We start from the raw sequence: 25,672 nt of genomic DNA, 5'->3' as shown, positions 1-25,672 counted from the left end.
CACCCAAATATGGCAACAGAGGAAGAAGGACAAGAATGGAAAGAGGACGCTCACTACCCCAGAGCTCAGGTTGGCCGGAGAGGACAAAAAAGTTCTTGTCTTTTATAGAAAAATTCAAAATAGGTTACAGGCTCAAATGGAAAATGCAAAAATAAAATTCTTTAAATATATTAAAAAATTCAAGGTAACCAAGGGGTTGAAGAGCTGTTATTAAATGGTATACCAAAAGAATAATCATGAATGAGAAAATCAAGAAGCTACATATGATTGAAGATTAAAACTTCTATGAAGTCAAGCCACAGATGATATTCTTCTTCAATACATCTAATCGAAAAACAGCCATTATGGAAAATAAATGATGAAATCCACATAGAGAGAAGATTATCACTATGTGCTTCTTAGAACGGACAAACCCCATATATCTGGCAGGATTTGGGCTTACTGCTGATCAATACTAAATGGTATAGCCATTCTGGAACTGTCTCATAAAACTAAACATATTCTTACCATATAAACTACCATTTAGGCTACCTGGTAACCTACATGATTGAAAATATGTTTATGCAGAATCTGACCGTCAATTCCTTTTTTGAGAAATGAGTCAGTAATTCACAGATTGATGATAGCACAGAGCTTCTTCGTTTCATTCTGATGCCTGCTAACTTATATACCTCTGATATACTTTTCAACCACTCAGTCTAATGCAGATACAAAAGCCTACCATCAGTATGTATGAGTCCCTTAGGTTAAGCTGCGAGTGTTCACAGAGCAGAGGGTGTGATACTGACAGGATGCTGTCTGTTAAAAGGTCATTACTACACTGCTTATCACTACACAGGGCCCAGCATGATAGGGCAGAAAGGAGAATGGCTTTGGGATCGGAGCTCTAATTTTCACTCCGCCTCTTAGAACTCTGTGAACTTGAACACTCTCATAGAAATGATGTTTGTACTTTAAGCTTTTTACAAGGTAAAAACCGCCGCCGCCGCCACCACCACCACCACCACCACCGCTACCACCACCACCACCACAACACCCATTTTTCCCTCTTTCTACTCTAAGGATTGTGAGGTCAGAGACTTTAGACATGGACGAGAGCCAGGACACAGAGTGAAGGCCTCACTCTGAATTTAGTCACTGTAGTAAGATGTCCCCAATTCATGTACAAGAGAAAGCTGATAGTATAATAGTGTTGTAAAACTTTAAAAAGACAACTTCTGCTGTGTGTGTGTGTGTGTGTGTGTGTGTGTGTGTGTGTGTATGTGTGTGTAGAACACCACTTAACATACAGAGTCCTGCAGCCCTTATCTCTGTCACTCTTCCAGCCACCTCAGACTGCAATGACCAACATGCACATTTCAATACTGCTTCTTGGAAGTCCCAGTGTGAGCTGACGCTTGGACATGTCAGGAAGGCACCAGCAGCTTTCCCTATGGTTGCACACCTAAAATACCAAAAAAAAAAAAAGGAAACCTGCTTTTTCTACATGAAGACAACCTAAAATAATCAAACTGGTGAAAAACTCAATTATTAATAATGATAATAAAATAATGTTGGTATATAATGACTTTACTGCTGCTGCTGAATTAGACTAAGCCTAAGTTTTTATCAAATGCTTTCAAGTAAATTACAACTTACTGACAGACACCAAGAGGTAAGAATTGGCACATGTGTTTATTAAAGACATGAATATCTCCAAGCAAATGACTGGAGATTCAAGTGGAAGATGTTAGCCTGAATTTTCAAAACAGCATTAAAGCTAAAAACATCAAAGAAAAAAACCAAACCAAACCCCAAAAAGCTAATTGATTAACAGGATTCTCATGGAAGCTAAGTTGCACAATTGAATTGAGGCATCTTCTAAGTATTATTATTAATGATTTTTTTAAAGTGCTTATTTATTGTGTGTGTGTGTGCCACAGTGCACGTGTGGAGGTCAGAGGACTACTTTCAGTGGGTAGTCCTCTTCTACTACATGGGTCCTGGTGACTGAAGTCAGATTTGGCAGCAATTATCTTTACTTTTTGATTCCTGTTGCTACCCATATTAATACCTTGGAGTAAAATGATCTCATTCATAAAATGAAAATATCTTGTATTAACATATGTGGTAATTGTAAGATCAAATTTGATACCACATACACCAGCATTTAGAACAGTGTTGGTGCTAAGAGAAATATACGGCCACATTCTCACCAGCTAGTGAAGAAGTCTGACATCTGTAACTATTGATCAGCTGTGTAAAAGCCAGGAAGCATGCTAAAAAACATGTCAGAGAGAGAGCAGACATCTGCTTTCCTGTGTTCTGAAAGACTGTTTATTCTCTCAGAGGAAACACATTTTGCTTTCAGTTTCAACACACAAGAGCCTTAGTAAGGACTCTAGGCCACCCATCCGTTACAAACCCAGTTGGCTCCAGCCCTTCCCTGTCCTACACTCCCAGAAGGGCCCTTCCTCTCAAGTAGGAAAACTGGGAATTAAGCTGGATACACAGGAGGACACAAGGCACTAGCTGGAAAGCCTTTATGAGACAAACTGGTGACGTGAAACCTTGCTGGCTTCAAGCGGAATACTGTCACCAAATTTCACTTAGTCCAGAGAACTGCATGCCTGCCTCTCCCCTCACAGCAGCAAATTCAAAGTTATGAGGAAATGAAACATTGAATGCTTGTCTACACCACCTACGTGGGTAATGTTAGTGACCAGTAAGAAACGAACTGTCTAGGGAGCCTTAGTGAGTGGGTGACAGGACACACGAAGCGGCAAGTGTGTCATGTGCAGCACTGTGCTCACCTATGAAGTTCCAACATCCAAGATTTGCCTAGAGTTGCAATTAAAAAATTTTAAAACTCACTTAGCATTTATTTAAATTATAAATAAAGAATATGGAATACCTGTGTTGCACTTCCTTAAAACCTGAAAAGGCCAAGCTAAGTACTTAATTTGATAAAACTGGTCACAAATTTAAAAATTATTATTTTCAGGTGCATAAAACCCATGTGACAGAAAATTAAAACCCCAAATTATAGTTAAAAACATCAAGTAGAGGGTCTTTGTTATCTTTGACACGTTTAACATTTGGGAGAGTACAGTGACTACGAGACATTTTCTAAGGTGACTCCTGATGGAGAGCAGAGTATCTTTACTTAACTCATCCTTAATTACCACAAAAACAGACAGCATTCCCAAGGAAACAGTCCTAAGTTACCACAGGAAGAGCAATGGTCAATACAGTTTACAGAGCACTGTGCATAATTGTATTGAAAAGCAAGCAAGTTCCTTAAAATACAATTTAGTTTCTTCTGTATAACTACCCTTAAAGGTCTGTGTTAGCTCTGACCAGAAACTTTCTGAATAGCTTTAAAAGCCATCTTAGACTACACAATAAGAGCATTTTCTCAGAATGCCTAAAGAAATGTATAACAGAATCTAGTTTGTGATCTATTACATAAAATTTAGTTTTCACTCTCTTTTCTCTTCTTCTAAACCAGGAAGGAATTCTGAATCCTTCCCTACGAGATTATATTTAGATGAAATAAAGATATGCTATTTTTTTTTTCTTTTGGAGTGAATAAAAAAACCACCATGTTTTCACAAAGCAAAATTCTATGACATACTCACCCCCCTCTGAAATATACTTGGAATTCGTAAATATATGCTAAACTTTCCTGCAATCATGGAAGTTTTCACTCTGTTTATCCATTCAAATATGATACTTTTGCATAATGGCACTAACACAAGATTGGCAGATAGAGAAACTGCATTAATTGATCAAGATTTACCAGAGTGTATTTATGGTTAACTGGCTGATGTCTTCTCCCTTTTTTCCCATACCAGAGACGGGACATTTCCTTCCCAGGTCACATTAAGCTTCAGCAAATCACGGAAGAACTGTTTTCAAAAGCATTCTTCCTCTGTCAGAGATAAATTTGCAGCACCAGAGCCCTGCTACAGTGACAAAACAGTTTGCTAGCAACAATGATTTGATTGACATGACAGAGAGCTAATCACTAAGTAGTATCCATTGAACAGATAGTCCTGAGTGGAGACTGTAAAGCTGGGGAGGGAAGAATGTGTTTCCCAAGCTCAAGTTAGGTTGCACTGCACCCAAATGTACAAAGAAAGAGCTCCAAAGTTTAAAGACGCAGAGCACATATTTCCACGGCACTAAAAGTGTCACAGTTACAAGGCATGCACTGCGTACACTTTCCAGAATTTCTCCCAGATCCCATGTGACTGCAGAGAACACTTCCCTGTTTGCTCACAGTCCCACAGCTCTGCTCTATTTCTTTTTTGTTACACATTTATTCTTTATAGCTAATAATCCTATAAAATTCAATCTTTTATGAGAATACTCATAGATAACAAAAAGATCATTTAAAAATGTTTTCTAGCATATTATTTATTGAATGGTACTTATATTTACTGTGTCTACATATGCTGTACTTATACAACCAGAAGCTTATTTTTTAGAAAATTAAGTGCAAACTATAATTACTTTAGATGTAAACTAAAATTATCTGGAGCTCAGTTTATGTATGCTATAATGGTAATGTCCAAATATTCCTTTCATTTTAAGGCAAACTGATTCTATTGTTAACCTGCTATCTACAGCACACATGGCCATTTCTTCAAAACACACACACACACACACACACACACACACACAACTTTTCAAGCACATAAGGCACAGTGCGCCCACAGAACTCAGTACTCTTTGCGGTCTTCATTTTCCTCCTCCCTGTCCACCTGCAGCGCTGCCCCCCCTTCCCCTCGACCACATTCCTTAAACATACAGTACACTGCGGTCATAGTCCATCCTCTCACCGCGAGCTCCGCATAGCACAACCATTAACGATGCTAAAGAAAAAAAAAACATTGGGGGAACATTTTAAAAACCTTTCTGAAACACAAAAACAGGTGCTTCAAAATGAAGTGTGATATGAAAAATGACAAAGAACAGGCACGGCACAGCCTACTGTTTGCTGCCTGCTTACTAGCCATATCTGAGAAATGTGACCTACCTGTGTTGACTTTAGACAGAAACACGCCTTCACTTTGGGATCCTTGCAACTGAATGAGCATTTAATGACCAGGCTGAGAAGACCTGGAACATTTTTGCTTGTGCTTTTAATATACTGGCCTGATTTTAATTTGTGATTAGGTAGTTCTTTAATAACAAACATGAGATGTATTTAGGAAAATAAACATAGGTCATTTGTTACCCAGCTGTTCAGCAGATAGCATGGTTAACTAAGCCACTGCAGGCCTTTGGCACGGTGCTTACTGCAAGGTTCAGCAGTGTTACACTGGGGTTCTTTGGAAACATGCAGTGAATGACCATAGCAATAACTCCACTAATGACAGCTGTGCAAACAGAACTGAACCCACACAATAGGATATAATTGAGCTTAATGATGTAGAAGACTGAGATTAAATATTTACATTGATATAGTCAAACCAGAGAACACTGGAAGTTCTAAACAAAATCATCATGTAAGTAATTTGAACATTAAGCCATAAGTAGACATGAAAATGTTAATATTCCTTTGGGGATTTATTTCCAAAGCCGGCAACACATTACACTCCTACTGAAATGGATGACCTGAGCTTTGAGAGATTGAGAAACTAGTCATTAAATGGAGCCACCAATTTATCAATGCTTTGCCAAAGGATGGAGACAGGGACTACGTCAGAGCTTTTTCTTTTAATAACAATCATTTCAAAAATAGAACTCTAGCTGGGAAGATGACACTGTTGTCAAAGGGCCCTTGAAGCCGATCTCATTCCTGAGACCTATGTGGTGGGAGGAGAAAACGAACATCTACAATTTTTCCTATAACTTCAACACGAGTGCATGGTCCTTTTTTATAATAGTGGTAATTCTGATAATCATTAGGGGGTGCCACTGTTGAAATGTAGATAAATTTTCCCGTCTTTTGTGGGACAGGGGATCTCCTGGTGTATAGAGCTCACCTATAAATCTCTGACACCGCCCTTCCAACTTCCATCCTCAAATTTCTAACCTGAAACCCCTGCCTTTTCTATTTACAGTCACGACCTAATTTCTGTTTTGTAGATGGAGCTCTTTTGAGTATGTCTTTAAATTTTTCCTATTCATACTGCACATCTTAGAAATTTTGGGTGCCATGATATATAATGTTTTAATAAATCTTAGAATAATGATGACGGTAACACAGGGTCTGGATAGACTCTCTAGCAGTAGACAACAGAGTTAAGGGAAAGATCAGTTTGTACACATCACCATGGAGTATCCAAAATCTGCTATCTGTTTGGATGATATATTGATGTTCCCTGGAAAAAGGGCTAAAGACAAAGGTGAAACACAGTAGCAAAGGACTTTTCGACAGAATTGTCCAAAGAAAGCTTTGCTCTTTCAGGTCATAAAGTCTCTATCACTGATGTTAAAAGACCAGTGTAAGAAAGATGCAAACTGCGAAGACCAGATGGCAGCGAGCTATATGTTCTAGCTTATAACTTCATATTCCGATTTCATAAGCCTTATACTTGAAAAGGTTAACCACGCACATCAGTTGTCCCAACAGTCTGAAATGTAACCTAAGTGGCTAAGGGATCGGCTTTTAGTCGTAAAACTCCCACTGCTTCCTCGCCTTACCCATCCTCAAGAGCTCTACAGCCACAGTCATGAGCATCAGGCCAGGGGGTGCTGCTTGCAGAAAACAAGGCAAATGGCACTGCTACAAACCACACTCTTCCACCACTTTTTGTTTAGTTCTAGGTAAATATTCCTAGGACAAATGAGGAGGTACAAAGATTTTTAATCTATGAGTTATACTCTGCAATGTTTTCCCCAGAAACTGAAGCCAATCCTTTGAGTCAAAACAGTCAGCAGTGAGGATAGGGACACGTCACAGGTCAAAGTGTCTGTCAGGTAAAAACGGAGCCCCAGAAGCCATGTAAGGCTCGGGTGGAAGTGGAGGGTGCTTATATCAGCTTCACACATTGAGATGGGGATCTGCAGAGCAGGCTGGCTGTGGGGAGCAGTACCTGTGAGCTCTGGGCTGCATTGAGAAGGGCTGCCTAAGAGAATACGGTAAAAGAGTCATAAAGGAAGATGCCCAGCAACCTTTGTCTGCGTGTACACATTCGCACACAAACTACAGCTCACACATTTGCACACATGCATGCAACACATACACCCACATGAAAGAAGAAAAGATAACAAGTCAGTAGTTTTGTATTTCCAAACTTAACTGATCCAACCATAATTGGAAAAAGTTTTCGATTCTCTTTCTTAATGAGAATTCTGCCACCCAGCACATTACTGCCCCATCTAGAAACTTCATCCTAATCTAGTTACCATTAAATCCTTGGCATTCACATGCTGTCTTTTCCTACCTCATTTTAATCTACTTTCCACTGTTGCTAACCTACAACTTGCACAGGTCTTTGGAAATGTGGACAAATTTACCTTCTAGGACTAAGTAAGTACTGTGAGCACGCAGTTACCATGTGAGCACAGAGTTACCGTGATCACCATCCACAGTGAGAGGCTGTGGGTACCCAGCACCCCACCACCATCCACAGTGAGAGGCTGCAGGTGCCCAGAACTCCCCATAAATTTTCTTCCTGTCACTTTGCTACTCCTCAATTTCCAGGAACTCGAGAACCCTGAAAACCAATGCATTTCGGCTCCTTTCACTCCATATCAGGCCTTCCATATCAGGTATTCCACTCATCTATGAGAATCATCCACATGGTTGCTTATATCATTAGAAATTTCTTTTTATTGTTGTATTACTTAAAATTTTATAAACCTCTACAGATTTATCCATCTATTCTCTTGATAGTGACTCAGGTCATTTGTAATTTAGAGCTATTATAAATGAAACTAGAATTAAGATTAATAATTTTTATTTAAGTATTAAAATAAATGTACAATATAGACTATTTCTTTTCCTTCATTATATTGATGAGGATGTTGTATTTAACAAACACAGTGATGTTGGACATTGAAAATCAGAAACACAACTTAAACAGAAGACATATCACATATACTTAAATCATTGTACATGCTAAATACATGCACAGCAAATTCATACACACAAATAACCACAAACTTTAACCAAATGGATAATAAAATTTGAGCCCATTTATTATCACATTTTAGCATCTGCTCTATGTTTTCTAATAACATCTAGAAGAGATTAGACAAAAATATCAAAATAAGAAAAATATTGTTACACTATCAACCTCCCTAAACAAAGCATATAAAATGGCATAATCCTAAAAATTTTTATCTATAGGGGGCTTTGAAAAGCACTTCTCAGTATTAGCTTGGACACTGTTTACAAACTCATTAAATTTAAGCACAGAAAAAAAGTATTCCTATAAAATTAGTACCAAATTAATATCACCATATTCAAATCAAGATAATGCTTGTTAGGTGTGAAAGTTAGAAATAACAGCTAGTTGTGCTAATTGAGTGTTTTTTCATTCAAGAGAAGAAATACAGATAAGTCAGGTAGGGAATTTTTATGACAATATGATAGCAATGTTATTTCTATCTTTGCCATGTTATCTTCCTTTATGCTAGAATATACAAAAATCACTTTATTATTAATGATCCAGTATTTTAATGTAAAAACAGAGTGACAAAGAACATTAAAGTTACTACTCAGACTCATTCAATAAACACATTTGGGCCTGGACTACAAACTATGTCTTCAAAAAAAAAATCTGCTTTTGTGCAATGGATTTTCTTCTTTCTTTTTTTTTTGTACAATGAATTCTTAAGTCTATGGCATACCATAGGTTACACACTCACACAAAGTAAAAAGAAGCAAACAGAGCTGATGGAAGTCTTGCCCTCCTTACCTCCCACTCCCTGGCTGCTGCTTCACCAGCAGGGGCTTCATTCGCTTCAGACTCGTCCATCTTTTTGACTACTATGAATCCAGGCTCTCTGGTGTATTCACCAGAATCTTCTGCATAGATTTCTGGACTCCACTGAATGAAGAAGGCATACAAGTGGTCTGTCCTGTTAGAGCAAAGGACTATTAGCAGGCCTAGTACTGTCTGCTCTTAGCTCAAGTTAAAAAACTCTATTTGTGCAATGTCTTGATAGAAGCTGAAGACTTTCAAAATATACCACACTATATAAAATAATAAAGTCCATTAAAGGAAGATATTATCCTTAAAATCTGATTTGGCTATGATTTGTCAAGTCCTATAAAAAGCCGTGCCTTTGAAGGCCTTTCCCTATAGTGACTGCAGTGGAATACTCTCCTCCATGAAGCAATGGGAAAGAAGCCAGCACGCAGCATTCAGCATGATATCAGCAATCCACAGTGAACTCTGGCTTCCTAGGTTGGCGAGTTCATCTTTTTCCATATCTGCTTTCCCTTTCCGCTATTTTGCTAACTGCAGTAAACCACATTGTTTGGTACATTCTGTAATCAACATGTTTAAAGGTCAAACATACATCTAAAGCACTTATGTGTATGGATAACTGAATCACAAAATTCCCAGCTAGCAGATAACGACAAATAGCAAGGGTTCTAGGAGTTCTGCATCCATCTCATGATCGGCAAGGCTATGTGACCTCTGACATATTAAAAGGGGAGTAACTTTTACCTTCTGGCAACTGATCACTATCAACAATTCTGTTAAGTTTTCTACCTATGATAAAGTTTAAAATTACAATAATATTAACATGAATAAAAACCAAGGTACATTTTATTTATATTTGCAATGAAATTGCTAACTTGGGTAGTAAGGTCACCAAGTGGGATAGTATTGATTTTAATCAAGGAGAACAAACAGACTTTTTCCTGGTTAAGTTTGGAACACTTAAGCTTGGAACTAAGAACAACATAAAAACAAAATTCCATATAAATATTAAGAAAAAATAGGGCTGGAGAGATGACTCAGCGGTTGAGAGCACTGCCTGCTCTTCCAGAGTTCCTGAGTTCAATTCTCAACAACCACATGGTGGCTCACAACCATCTATAATGGGATCTGATGCCCTCTTCTGGTGTGTCTCAAGAGAGCAACAGTGTACTCAGATACATAAAATAAATAAATCTTTAAAAAAAAAAGAGAGAGATAACCAAGAATAATGAGAAAAACTAAGTTTTATGTTAAATTTAACTAAATAGTAACATTTTAAATTATAACCATTTTAATATCACTGGCTTATTCAATAGGCTCGGGTTCTTTCAAGTAGTGAATTATGCAAATCAAACTATTTTAATTACTAAAATCCCATTTGATACAAGAAATGTACATTGTTTGGTATATCTTGTAGTATCTTCTGCTTCCACTAGTGTTTCTTCCCCAGTTAAAAATGAGAGAGCCCTAACACATTCAGGTTTCTAGGAGGGCATTTTTAAGTGTAAACGCTCCCAAGCTGATCAAGACTGGTGATACTAGGAATAATTCTACAAAAAAGGTCTCTTTATATCCAATTGCTTCTAATTCATTGAGGAACACAGAACTGAGCTTTCAAGGACTAGGTCACCAATAGTCACTAAAAATTATGATAAAAGATGACTGAGTAATTTTTGGAAGACACACAGACACATTTAAAGAACTGGGTGTGGTTATTATAATGAGACATTACTGATGTTTAGAAAACAAAGCTTCCAGCAATTAAAAAAAAATGGGCGTGGTGGAGCAAATCCTGACATCGACCCCACACTTCACAGGAAGCGCTTCTCAGTGCTATCTGGGCTGCTGCACTGCTATGACTTTAAAACTGAAGCATGCTAGGTTGTTAGTGTCCCACCAGGAAAAAGTCATTACTCTTGTCAGTCATCTTAGCAAGTCAAGTACATGTGGTTTCAGTATATCCAGAAAAATATATGAGTATGTGCAATTTGTTGCAAAATCATTAATAAAGAATGAAAATATCTTAAAAGATTCTAAAGAAAACATACTAGAAAACACAAATTTGAAGATAAAATGTCAAAGAACTACACATCATTTTCCTTCACAAGGCTGTATCCGTTCATATGCTCATGAATCTTCATGGTCTAGGACATAAGTCCTTAACTACTAAAACACCACTCACGTTCCAATGTTTTAGCATTAAACTGTAGATATGCAATTTTAAAGATATAAATTAAAAGTATCAGCGAGCAGCTGATTTCATATAGACTTAGAACTAGCCTTTGTTTATGTATTTACCGAGAGCCCTGCTACACACTGCACAGGGTCACCTTGAACTCACTGTGAATGTCAAGCTGTTTTTGAACTTGGGATGCTCTTTCTCAAGCCTTTCTGGTGCTGGAATTAAAGGTGTATGCCACCATGCCTGCCTAATATTAGCTATTAGTTAGGAAATGTAAGCTTTAAGGTATTTTGCTTCTGGTGTTAGGATGGATAAAATAATCTTGTAAGGAAGACAGATGTTTTGAAGCTTTTATTTTACCTTTCTTGTGGCACTGCAAACCAATATTCGTGTTTTTTATCTCTTTGTGCATACTGTTGCATCGTAGCACTTGCTTGCGATACAAAGGTCTTCCTCATTGGTTTTCCGACTCTGAGACATAGGAACTTATGTAATCGATGCCTTCGCTTTTCCTTTAACAGCGAGGAGCCTAGAAGTGATGTGTAAACAGGATCCATTCAGTTTTCTCAGAGTATACTCAAGTAGCTTAGATGAAGCAATTTTACATTTTAGTTTCTCACTGTAAAATAATGAATCTTACTGGTACTTGTGCATATTCATTTAACTGCCTCACACTTTTTTTTTCTTTGGGGGGGGGGGTGGAATATATAGTTACTGAAACAGCAAGACACAATGAAAGAGCCAATCATGAAATTCAGTTTTGTCGAGGGCCATTAGGAAAACATGCAAAGCTCAGCAGAGACTTTTCAATAAATTGCTAATGATAGCTGTGCTGAACTGCATGTCCTGTAAGACAGTCTGCGTAGTCTCTATTACCCTGCAAAAATCACAGCTAAGTAAGTATACATAAGAATAAATTGCTAATAACAGCTATGCTCAACTGCATATACTGTAAGATATTCTGTGTATTCTCTATTACTCTACAAAAATCATAGCTAAGTAAGTATACATAATTTCTAAATGGTTATTTTAATACAAAGTAAAGAATTTAATGAAATCTCTGGTCTGTACATACATACAAACAAAGGTGTAAGAAATCAGCAATATTATTTTACTTAAATGATACATAGGATAAAATTTATTATTTTGTTTTTGGTTTGGGTTTTTGTGGGGGTGGGGGGTGGGGGGTATAAAGTGGCCATTTGGACCAGTTTGAAATCTAAAATTTGTAGGCATCAGTACACTCGTGTTGTTGTCCACTCACCCCTACCATCCATGCTGACAGCTCTCACACTGTTCTCAAAGCAAAGCAGCACTTGACTAAGCCATGAGCTGCCCCCCCGCTCCCCCCCCCCCAGTCATAATCAGCAGTGTGTGCTCCTCGTCTTCCTTTACGCGGCACCATGCAGAAGCAGAGCACACACATGTCTGTGGTGCACCTTTCACTCAGCCACAGGCTGTCACCACTTACCCGTCTTAGACTTTCCCCTTTTTAAAAACTTAATTATTGAGATTGTAATACAATGACATCACTTCCCAAGTCAACTCTTCCCTATAAGCCTTCCCACATAGCCCTTCTTCCTCTCTTTCAAACTCATGGGGCTCTTTCATCAATTGTCATTATTATATATACACACGTATGTGACAGAAACTTCCTGCTCTTTAAACCTGAAGAATTAACATTTCCACGTATATGATGTGTCACATTTTAATTCAGTCATATGCATAGTATTGTAAATCACTCGGCTGTACACAAATTCTGTACACGCATCTATCTACTTGCGTCCCTCTTTTTGGTTTTTGTGGAGGGGGGTGTCACACACCGGAAGAGGACTTGCCAGATCCCCTTTGAGGATCTGCTCATTCTCCACAGCCGCTGTCCATCATCCTCACCTCCGCTGCTGGCTCCACCTGGCACAGTGCAAACACTGGAATGGCAGCAGTTCCACCACCTTGTTGATGGAGGCCAGAAGATACCTCATTTACATAGCAAGACTTATGGGCTTGAAGCATGTACGGTCACGTCCAACGTTCAGTTTTTAAAATACTGAATTTTCTTTGTATTTCCCAACTAAGATAGTTTGAAAATCTAAGATTATAATCATTACTAACTAAAGAATGTGTTTACTGACAGCAATTTCTGTAAAAGGAGAACTGTCTTTTTCTATGCTGTGTTTTCTTTTCTCAGAACACAATGAACATTTATTAGGAAGGATTGTCAAATACAGGAGGTTATAGCACAGTTTACAGAATTACCTGGAATTGATAACGGAGGATGACCAACTAGTATTAAGGTTACTACAGATCTTTGGAAGGAATTTTTGGTTTTGACTCCCATTGCGTCTATCTGTGCATACAGACTTTAATGTAAACTGAGGATTGTACAATATGTACTGCTATTTCATGCTTCTTTTCACTTAACATCTGTGTAGTGCATACTCATTATAATTTTTTTAAATGTGGCTGTATTAGTCTTTAATTTATCCAATAGTTTATTTGTTTCTAACAATTCATATTGTTAAGGTATTTACTCTCTTTGATATAAGTAACATTGGAATAATTATCTTTGTATATGTTGTTCAGTTTTTTTTGAAGCCTTTGAAAAAGGTTAAAGACAGATTATCATTTTAGTAAAATAAAAACTTGAAATTAAGAAAACGCTCATATATAAATTGAATCAATGTGGGCAATATATCAATAGAATTGGGAAATGTTTGAGCCGTAGCTACTTAATCATAATGTATTAAGCAAAGCACACTATACTACGGTAATACTCATATGAACAAAACCTGAACTAAGACAAGAAGTGATAACTTTTATCCTGAGCATTTGTTTTTAAAGGAAGCCATCGAATCAGATGAGCATCGGATTTTTACGTACGTAAAAGAACTGCAGAAGTAGATTTTTACTGTCGACAGTTCTTTTTACAAAAATTATGGAATTAAAACTTTGGTAACTATAAATTGAAATTCGGACATTAAATATGTAATGATATAATTGAAAAGAAAATGGAGCAATCACTGTATTATACAGTGTGGGTACAACATGTTCATAAGACAGACTTTATGGAAAGTGCTTTGCATTAGGAGTGCTTAAACATGGCAGAAAAGAAGTTCAGAGACCAGGCACTGCAGACATGTTCCCGGAATAAAGCCAGTCAAGAGTGGTTTGCTTCTCCTTCACACTGCCTTAAGTCAGCAGTCTCTGCTCAGAGAGAAAGCAGAAAGCAACATGCAATCAAACAGACTAACCAGCCTTGCATCTCCCTAGCACTTACCCTCTCCATGTGCGTCTGCTGCTGCGCTGCTGTGTTTACTTTCTCTCTGTGACACCTGCTGAATCGTGTCCCTTTGCTGCTTGGCTTGCTGCATAGAGTGAGTTTTCCAGAGTTTGCGCAGCTCCTCTACTTCTGTCTCTGAGTCCCGTTTTAGCTCCTGCCCTTGTTGATCCTTAAGAACAGCTGGTTTTTCTTTCAGTTCTACTGTTTCTCCAGAAGATACACTGTCTTCACCTGCCTCTTGCTGCAGTGAACTTTCCTGGTGGGAAGAATCCTGGTTATCCTGACCTTTTACTTCTGTGCTTTGTTCCTTTGGGCCTGAGACTTCTTGAAGGCTTTCTGTAGCTTTATCTCCTCCTTTAGTGGCTGTTTCCAGACCACTTAAGCCAGTTTCATGAGATAGAGCCCCAGGGTTAGAGCTAGTGCGGTCAGGAACGTTAGCAGCCTCTGACGTGGCTGTCAAGGACTGGACTTCCATCTGACTGACAGTCTGCACAGATTCTGACGAGGCATCAGATGACTTCTCCTGTCTCGGCTCCGAGGAGAGCAGCTCCTCGCGGATAGGAGAGAGTTCTGACTCTGTGAAAGCGTCTTCCGAGAGAGACTCCTCGGTGCTCCTGGGAGCAGTGCTGGCACTGTCGTTACCCTGGTCACGCGCTCTCGGGTCTGCGTCCTCAGCAGAGACTCCTGTCGCTTTCTTTGAATGGCAGGACCCCCTTCCTGACAACTGATCTAGTTCTCTGTTATTAAGGAAAATAAAAAAGTATTAGACATTAAAAACTGTATCAATTTACCTTCTACAAGCAAATAATAAAATAGTATCACAGAAGAGGCTTTTCAAAAACAGCAAAGTAGCGCTATCAACAGAATATACAAACACCATGCATTTCATATATACCACATCATTACATCGAGGTTTTTCATCAACTGTTTACCATCTGGGAAACATCAATGTAAGCGCTCCTCGTAAGAAAACTACCACAAAGTCTGATAACTTAAATTCCTGACGAAATTATAATACTGAAAGAAAATTTTCATTGGTAGGACAGGGACAATAGAAAATTTCAATTTATCATATACATATGCAGTACTTATTTATATACAAAGAGAGAGTAAAAAACATGAATAATGAGAACCAAGCTGAGGCAAAACATTTAAAGGAACTCTATAAGCTCAGAACAGTGCTAAGAGAATCTGTCCAGTTAACGAACTAAGATGTTAGATTATGAACGTTTTATGGTGAGGTCTCATATCCAACTTTCCTGGCATTGTTTTAGGTAAATACTAATGTTCCCAAGATATATGTTCTGGAAATAAGCATCATTTAAGAAGTCAGCAATTTGGAATGACGGTTCCTTGACGTCTCAGTGGCAAAGCACCAATGCCTTGCACGTATGGCTAGAGAACAAGTATGCCAGTCAGAACGGCAGTAAGTGAGCGACCTTCTGTGGATATTACGGCTAAGTCTCTTATGTAACTTTCTTATGGTTTTCAAGATTTTGTAACAATATATATATTTTTCCATAAGGCATATCTTTATTTTAAAGATTTAGTTTAAGTGCCTTCTGCCTTTGTACTGGATTCATCTTTTAAAAGAGGCAATCTAACTGGAGATACTAAGTTTGCAATGGTGCCATCTAATGGTGATTCACTTAAACTGCACCCACAGGGTCAAGGACCTGAGCGTGCTTTGGAGATGCCACACTCAAGAGACTAGCTGTTAGCAGGTTTAAAAACAGAAACAAAGATAAAAACTAACAGGCTATGATTTAAGTGAGTTTTTTAGCCTGAAATGTAATGTTTTGAAAGGTTAACATTAATGGTGCATTGTTCAACACAGTTTAGACAGTACCTTAGAAATCAATTCTCCAAGCATTAAAAAAGAGGGAAAACCATTAACATCTTTTACCTCACCTGTGCAAACAAACTATTACTTTGCAAAGCCACTCTATGTATTTATCTTGTTTGAAGTCAAATTCTGATGTCAATTAACATACAAGCCAAGACTTAGGGATATTTCCTTCCAGTGACATTGTTTAAAGTGTTTGAATCCAGGTCCCTGTCCTTCCAAGTAATATGCAGAATGATAAAATGGTCACTTGAAAAGCAAGGGACACCCCATCTTCCTTGCAGAGCAGTCCCAGACCATAGAGAACAGGATTTAACTCTGAAACACTGAGACGCAAGGTCAGGACAAGCTCTCCCTGACGCGCAGCAGTCCCTCTTCCCCCGTGGAGCTGGTTTTTCAGCCTGTGTCTCATCTCTACCTCTAAGCTCAATTAATTGTGGTTTGATGTTTTATTTTTTGTTCTCTTTCCTGAAATTGGCTTTTGTTGACAACTTAAAAATATATCCAGTAGTTTAGAATACTTATTTTCTAGGAATTATTTGTGTTTCTAGAGATCATTTTACCACGCCAAACCAGTAACTGTCATTACAGGCTAAATGGACCTTTCCCAAGAAGGGGTAACAGCTTACATACTATATATATATATATACTGAAAAAATACCTAGCTCCTTCTCCTTTGTAACTTTTTTCACCCCAAGGTCTAATTTTTAAACTGGCATAAGACTGTAAATTATCTGTTATCAGTGAAGGTGAAGCCATTTTTACATGGCTGTCAGCCTCATAGTGAGTGGGATGGAGTCTCTATTACACGCTAACCTCTTCCCTTCCTCTGTCTTTCCGGGCTGTGCCTAACCCGGCACTTTCATATCTAAGCTATTCTACTACAGCAGTTCCCACATTAGCACACTCTAAACCCTTCACTAGTGCAACCTGGAGGCTTCCTCTTCCCATGTGACACTTTCTTACCCAGAAGTCCTACAGTAAGTGTGAATGGAAAGCTGCTCTGATTACTTCCACACTGGGCCTTGGTCCGTGCCACACTCACAACTACACACGCTACTCTTTCGGTACGTTCATGGAACTTGACAGTTATTCTATTTGTTAATAATACAGAATAAGTTAAATTTTTTTGATTTTGTGTCTAAATAACAAAGGATTGATAAGCACTAAATTACAAAAGTACTATAGGCTACTTGTCAAATATCTGATTCTTTAACCAAGTAAATATAAGTGAAATTACTAACTAAATACCAGGCACACTAAAAATCAACTATCCAATAGTGCTTAGATTCTTGTTTTACTACTGACAAAATAAAAAGCAGCTATAATAAGACTAAGAAAATAAGAGTATTAGAGAAGGTTCAACTATATAAATATATATAAAAAAAATCCCAACCAACCAACAAAACAAAGAAAAAAAAAGAGTGAAGCCCAACTACCAGCCTGTACAGTGACATACGCACATGGGCAGTGATTCCTTTATTTTGCTATCCAAAATCTCTTTGTACATGGCAGCTGACATCACCTCTTCCATCGGACACATGATGCCGTATTCCTCACAACCGTTCTCTTGAACCAAGGGGTCTGTCTTGTGTGGATCAAACATTATGTTATTTGGTGTGACTAGCAGGACGCCACTGACTGTGCCCTAGGAGGAAACAGAAAGCACCATTCAATCTCCAAGGTTCCTAATTTCATAAAGATTCTAGGTACCTCGTTAAGTGCCTTTTCTGACTTCTGGCCATCTGCTTTCAGGCACTGTGGCACTTTCATGAAAACATGCTTTTCTACTAAACTATTTTTTTCCTCAGCAGAGACACAATTCAAAGAATATCATGTTCTGCCTAAAACAATCATGTGAGGGATGAAGTCTGACCTGACTATGAAGAGAACACACTGCAGGAGACCAAGCTTTACAGGAATCTGCCCCCACCTCCTGTGTTCTTCCCTCCATACAAGTACCAAATGCAGCTACATGGGCACTAATAACTCATTATCAGTGGTAAAGGAAGAATTCCATAGAAATACTGTTTGAAAAAAGTAACCAGTTTTACTTGAATTTGCGATTCATCAGTTATGGGACTTTCAGAATACAAAGTTTTAGGGCATATTTCTTCATCTGTAAAGTTGGTATATTAAATAAAATTCGTATTAGGCCATAACTATTTTTTCATTTGCCATTAAAGACCATGAATTGTAAATGAACTTATATAAATAGTGCTATAAACCTTAAGTGTCTACATTTTATCAATGAAGGTTTATAAACAGTTGACACAATTGGTAGGAATTATTATTTATTCTTTCATATGTAGCAAACTCTGCATGTACACTGTTGACTCATAATCCTAGCTCTGAAATAGGTACTATTTCTAAACTGTTCTGAAATATCCTATTCTTCAGATGTGAAAATAAAGACTGAGATAAGTGAGCAATTTGTCCAAAAGAAAACACCCGTCTGGATAGTCTGTCCCTCCACCATATTACTATTCACATCACAAAGGATCCTTACTCCAAACCAAGGGCGAAGCATCCCTTACTCTCACTTTTAAACTTTTGTTTCAAGATAGTCTATAAAAAGCCTGACAAATTTCTGAAAATCCAATGGTAATTTGAAGCCATCTTGCTTTTTCCTGAAGTGTCATTGAGAAAGCAAGTCAGACCGCACACTTGATTTGCTATCACACCATTCTTTCAAGTTCCCACGCAGGCACAGTCAACAAAGCGTGGTGTAAGTTATGGCAGACATCGCCTTTTACAGGACTAAGAAAGCTGGAAAGACTCTCCTGATGAAATCTCCGGAATAAGTGAGGTCACCAACGGCAGCAGATATCACAGGTATGAAAGACTTACAGTAAACCTACGTCATAGTAAAGGAAGTCTATATGGGTGCCTGTTGGTGGGTTAAGTGATCTAAGGATTTCACCTAGCACGTCTTTAAAAGGCACTGTTTACTGTGTGTGGGTAATTGCTCCTGTGCGTATGTTATGTGCCAGGACAAGTGCGAGGTGGCCGTAGGACAGCTTGCAGAGTTAGTTTTCTGCTTCCAAGGGTCTTTACCCACAGGGCCATCCCAAAGGCCCCTAGCTGCCACTCCTTTTAGTTCAGACAATGAATCTCCTTAAGAAGTGATAACTTTACATAAACTTTAGCTTATTTGGCCTTTGAGCAGTGTTTACAACAATTTGTACCACTGAAGCACATGCCAACGCAAACTAATGAGAGCCAATAAAGTGTTACACAGGACATTGACATTGCTGGGGATAACCCAATACTATAAGGCCACAGTGCATGCACTGTACCAAAATCTTAAAAGGGCTCTAACCTTTTGATTCTTCTGCTGCTTCAATTTCTGTAAACTAAACACTTTGAAAAATGAAAGCAAGCAACTGGCTAAAATTAAACAATATATTTCAAATACTCTGAAAGAGATTTTGTAAGTTTTAATTGTATACGAATTTTAACTGATTATTTTCTTTCCTGGATTTTGTGTTTATTTTTGGAGATATTGAGGAAAGATCCTAGAACATCATGCATTCAGGGCAAGTACTCTATCACTGAGCTACACGCCCAGCCTGTAGCAGATTTGGCTCACATTATCAGCATGCCATGGGTTACATTTTAGAGTACTTTCAGGAGATAATTCTAAGTAGGAACAAATGAACAAATGGTCCAGTGTAATACAAATGCTTCCAGCTCTGCACACACTTTAACACTACAAAAAGACCTCAGAGCTGCTTCTATTTTCTGGACTAAACCAGGCGACACCTTACCCACTGGATTAGTCAGTCTCTTTAACTACCTAGGGGCTAAGAGGGGAATCCTTCAAACTTCTTTCCTCAAGGTCAAAGTTATGAAAATCCCAAGAATTTACCATTTTTAGCTCATTTGACTAAAAGTTTAAAATCATACACTACCCATAAGAAATACACTTTATAATACAGAGAAGGAGACACGTTAACACTTCTCAAGGGAAGTGGAAAGGTCGCTAGCAGCATCTGCCACTGTCCACCAGGGCGGACCTCAGGACAAGGATCCCCAAGATTAATGTCAGTTTCTCACAATCAGTCAAGTCAGGCAGATAATATAGGAATGCTAAGCATTCCCACATATAATAGGGGGGGGGGAACCATTATCGTCTTCCACTCAGCAGAAGCAAAATATACGTTTTTTTAAGCATACATGCAAGGTTTATCAAGAGACTCTAAGTCAGGAAATAAGTCACACTATATTAAATGAAGCCTTCAAATGGAGGTAAAGATATTCTCTGACCACATGAGATCTCACCAGAAATTAGTTAACAGAAACGTACCTACAGCTGGCTGCTGGTGGTGCATACAGTACTCAGGATGCAGAGGCAGGTGGATCTATGAATTTGAGGCCAGCCTGGTCTAGAGCTAGTTTTAGAACAGTCAGAGCTATGCATAGAAACCCTGTCTCAAACAAAACAAAACAAAACAAAACAAAACAAAACATAAAATATCCCTAAATTTTCAGAAATATATTAAAATAATTCAAAGAATTAACACACCTCAAATACTTCCTACGATATAATATATATTCACTACAGGTGAATTATCTCATATATTATATATTCACCAGAGATGAATTATCTCATATAGTATATATTCACTAGAGATGAATTATCTCATATAGTATATATTCACTAGAGATGAGTCATCTCTTAATTTGTATGTTATGTCATGTTTTCTAAAACTAGCACTTTTGCTATAATCAATATTCCTGTTTTAAAGATGTGTTTAATATCCTAGCAAAAATCATTATATGTACTTTATGGTAGTGAGTTTATTTATATCCCATTACCTTTAATAACTGCCATAGATCACCAGACTCTACATTATGGGCAAGGTCCATTCTAACTCAAACATCCAGTTACCGAAACTGTGGTAAAATAGTCAGGAGTGGCTGACATTATTGACTTAAAGCTTTCATAGCTCAGTGAACTGAAGCGTGACAAAAGTCCACTCTAAGATGTCATTGATTACCTTGCCAATGGTGATATATTTGCAATTAATTTTAAGAAATTTCTCAGTAAAGGCTTCTTCTTCTTCAGAAGTTGAAGACACAACTCTCGCAGGCCGAATACCGCTCACAGTCGATGCCGGGGGTGCTTCTTTTGGATGGGCTACATCTGGAGTCTTAAGCAAAGCAAAGCAAAACACAAAAAACCGTGCCTTAGGAAACTAGGTGCATACACTGTTAAGGGCCAACAAACAACCTTCCCCAGGAAATCCTACTCTCTTTCCCTCTCACACCATTACGGTAAATACCCCAAAGTCTCAAAAATTATAACAATAATGGTATTTTCATTTTTAATGAAGATTTTAAATACAGCAAAAACTTTAGTTTTGAATGCTTATAATAAAAGGATACATATGAATCTACATATGTATCTACATCATGCAGATATCTGTACACACACAGGCGCAAGCACACACACCCCTAGAAAACATTAAAATCTAAATAGCTTGTATCCCTCCAAGGCTCAACACACATCCTGTGCTGCTTGTGAATGAAACCACTGGCTTTGAGAATGCTAAGGCAGCATCCACGAGATGCCAGAGCAAAGAAAGAGCTGGCCAGTGATATCTAGTATATAGCAAGCAAGAAGATAAACTCATCACAAGAGTTTTCAACTTATTTATTTTTCTTTCTGTATTTTTCAGCTGTGTATATGGGTGTATGTGTGTGTGTGTGTATACATCCAAGTTTTAGGTATGTGGGCCCATGTGTGTGTATATATGCTACTTGTATCTGTGGAGACTGGAGGCTGACGTTCTGCAATGAATCAGTATTGCGTTTCCACCTTCTTCTCTGGGGAAACAGCTCACTATCAAACCCAGAGGTTACCCACGTTTAGCCAGATTCCGTACCTGGTCAGACAAGTAAGATGAAGCTGAGATTTAAGTCTGGGATGCTGACACAGAGCTAAGGAATGCAACTGCAATAGTCAATAATATGCACTTTCCCTTCAGGTCTTCCACTAGATGATGGATAAAATGTTCCACTCCCAAAAAAGTACATGATTCAGGACCATCAGGAAGTCCAAGACAACAAAAAGCTAGCAACAAACTATTTATAAAAGTTCAGTTACTCCTGAATTACAGATTTATTGTCTATGAGTATCACTAGCTACTATGAAACTATTTCAAAGGACACTGTCAAATGTTCTTCTTAAATGAAGGTGTAAGCAACATGACATAAGACTCCTTCATAGTCTCAGATCTTACAACTCAGTATCTACAGCAACTTGAATATCTCAATGTAATCCTATTACAAAGATACAGAGGTTAGCTTGGCAAATGCTCAGGGTGTAGCACAAAGAGACGCCTTCTTTCTAAAAGAATAAAAGTTGTTCGGGGGATTGTGATCAGATCTCAATACAAATTTCATAAATGGGAATCTGTCAAAATGTCATTATCTCTATGGAGAGATTGTCTGAACTGAGAGTCTGTCTCTTGATGCAATGGGTTTGAAGCTCATTAGAGAGTTCCCTGATATTTCTCTGTCATTTTGTCTTAGCTACAAGGAACAGAAAGGTCCTCGACTAGAAACACAGCTAGCTAGCTAGCATGAGTATTGCCCCAACATTCAACTGTGAACAGCAAAAGGCTTGGAGTAAGTGCAACCTCTACACTTCCATTTCCTGTTGCCTAAGCTGTACTGTGTCTGCAAACTTACAGGGTGAAAACTTCATATACAGACTAGTAAGACAGAGGTAAAACACAAGAATTGTTTCTCATGCAATATATACATATATGCATGCTATATAAATTTTAAAATATTAAGTAAAATCATTAACCTCTTTCTGTAAGTTATATTTACTCACATTTTTTTCATTTTTTATTAGATATTTTCTTTATATACATTTTAACTGTTAAACCCTTTCTTAGTTTCCCATCTGAAAATCCTCTATCACCTCCCCCCTCCTCCTGCTCCCCAACCCACCCACTCCCATTCCTGGTCCTGGCATTCCCCTATACTGGGGCATAGCGCCTTCAGAGGACCAAGGGCCTCTCCTCCCATTGATGACTGACTAGGCCATCCTCGGCTACATATACAGCTAGAGCCACAAGTTCCACCATGTGTTTTCTTTGATTGGTGGTATAGTTGCAAGGAGCTCGGGGGGTACTGGTTAGTTCATATTGATGTTCCTTCTATGGGGCTTCAGACCACTTCAGCTCCATGGGTATTCTTCTGCCTCCTTTATTGGGGACCGTGTATTCCATCCAATGGATGACTGTGAGCATCCACTTCTATATTTGCAGGCATTGGCAGAGCCTTGCAGGAGACAGCTATATCAGGCTCCTGTCAGTAGGCTCTTGTTGGCCTCTGCCTAGTGTCTGGGTTTGGTGGTAGTTTATGGGGTGGATTCCCCAAGTAGGGCTATCTCTGGATGGTGGTTCCTTCAGGCACTGCTCCGAACTTTCTCTCTGAAACATGGGTATTTTGTTCCCTATTCTAAGAAGGAAAGAAGTATCCACAATTTGGTCTTTCTTCGATTTTCTTTTTTTTTTTTTTTTTTTTTTTTTGTCTTCCTTTCTTGAGTTTCATGTGTTTTGCAAATTGTATCTTGGGTATTCTAAGTTTCTGGGATGATATCCACTTATCAGTGAGTGCATATCATGTTACCTCACTCAGGATGATATCCTCCAGATCCAACCATTTACCTAAGAATTTCATAAATTCATTCTTTTTAATAGCTGAGTAGTAATCCATTGTGTAAATGTAGCACATTTTCTGTATCCATTCTTCTGTTGAGGGACATTTGAGTTATTTCCAGCTTTTGGCTATTATAAATAAGGCTGCTATGAACATAGTGGAGTACCTGTCTTTATTATAAGTTGGAACATCACCTGGGTATATGCCCAGGAGAGGTATTGCTGGATCTTCCAGTAGTACTATATCCAATTTTCTGAGGAACCACCAGATTGATTTCCAGAGTGGTTGTAGAAGCTTGCAATCCCACCAGCCATGGAGGAGTGTTCCTCTTTCTCCACATCCTCGCCAGCATCTGCTGTCACCTGAAATTTTGATCTTAGCCATTCTGACTCCTATGAGGTGGAATTTCAGGGTTGTTTTGATTTGAATTTCCCTGATGATTAAGGATGTTGAACATTTTTTCAGGTGCTTCTCAGCGATTAGGTATTCCTCAGTTGAGAATTCTTTTTCTAGCTCTGTACCCCACTTTTAATGGGGTTATTTGATGTTCTGGAGTTCAGCGTCTTGAGTTCTTTGAATATATTTGATATTTGTCCCCTATCTGATTTAGGTTTGGTAAAGATCCTTTCCCAATCTGTTGGTGGCCTTTTTGTCTTATTGACAGTGTCTTGTGCCTTACAGAAGCTTTGCAATTTTATGAGTTCCCATTTGTCAATTCTCTATCTTATAGCACAAGCCACTGCTGTTCTGTTCAGGAATTCCTCCCCTGTGTCCATATCTTCGAGGCTTTTCCCCACTTTCTGCTCTATAAGTTTTAGTGTCGCTGGTTTTACGTGGAGTTCCTTGATCCACTTAGACTTGAGCTTTGTACAGGGAGATGAGAATGGATCAATTCGCATTCTTCTACATAATAACCACTAGTCGTGCCAGCATCATTTGTTGAAAATACTGTCATTTTTCCACTGGATGGTTTTAGCTCCCTTGTCAAAGATCAAGTGACCATAGGTGTGTGGGTTCATTTCTGGGTCTTCAATTCTATTCCATTGGTCTACTTGTCTGTCGCTATACCAGTACCACGCAGTTTTTATCACAATTGCTCTATAGTACAGCTTGAGGTCAGGCATGGTGATTCCCCCAAAGGTTCTTTTATTGTTGAGAATAGTTTTTGCTATCATAGGTTTTTTTTTAAATTATTCCAGATGAATTTGCAAATCGCCCTTTCTAACGCAGTGAAGAACTGAGCTGGAATTTTGATGGGGATTGCATTGAATCTGTAGATTGCTTTTGGCAGGATAGCCATTTTTACTATATTAATCCTGCCAATCCATGAGCATTCGAGATCTTTCCATCTTCTGAGATCTTCTTCAATTTCTTTCTTCAGAGACTTGAAGTTCTTATCATAGAGATCTTTCACTTCCTTAGTTAGAGTCACACCAAGGTATTTTATATTCTTTGTGACTATTGTGAAGGGTGTTGTTTCCCTAATTTCTTTCTCAGCCTGTTTATCCTTTGTATAGAGAAAGGCCATTGGCTTGTTTGAGTTAATTTTATATACAACTACTTCACTGAAGCTGTTTATCAGGTTTATGAGTTCTCTGGTGGAATTTTTAGGGTCACTTATATATACTATCATATCATCTGCAAAAAGTGATATTTTGACTTCTTCCTTTCCAATTTGTATCCCCTTGATCTCCTTTTGTTGTCTAATTGCTCTGGCTAGGACTTCAAGTACTATGTTGAATAGGTATGGAGAAAGTGGGCAGCCTTGTCTAGTCCCTGATTTTAGTGGGACTGCTTCCAGCTTCTCTCCA

General features: G+C 38.3%; 1 protein-coding gene across 15 annotated transcripts in view; it reads right to left on the bottom strand.

Moving 5' to 3' along the window:
- The window catches only part of Oxr1 (oxidation resistance 1), a 413,570-nt gene that overhangs the window by 26,141 nt on the left and 361,757 nt on the right, over positions 1-25,672 (bottom strand). For 13 of the 15 annotated variants that reach the window (NR_152565.1, XR_001781500.1, XR_001781499.1 and 10 more), the window contains 5 exons: positions 21,185-21,337; positions 17,645-17,829; positions 14,333-15,072; positions 11,416-11,584; positions 8,859-9,021 (listed from right to left, as the gene is read on the bottom strand). Coding sequence is in view for 11 of the 15 variants with exons in the window: in NM_001130166.1 (NP_001123638.1) it covers positions 8,859-9,021; positions 11,416-11,584; positions 14,333-15,072; positions 17,645-17,829; positions 21,185-21,337 (1,410 nt within the window). In the remaining 4 variants the exon portion in view is untranslated. The other 2 variants (XM_006520531.3, NM_001130164.1) reach the window with 2 other exon arrangements.

This window comes from Mus musculus, chromosome 15 (genome assembly GCF_000001635.26).
Source record: "Mus musculus strain C57BL/6J chromosome 15, GRCm38.p6 C57BL/6J".
Taxonomy (NCBI): Eukaryota; Metazoa; Chordata; class Mammalia; order Rodentia; family Muridae; genus Mus; species Mus musculus.
The sequence above is the reverse complement of the archived record's forward strand: the minus strand, read 5'-3'. Positions and strand labels throughout refer to the sequence as shown.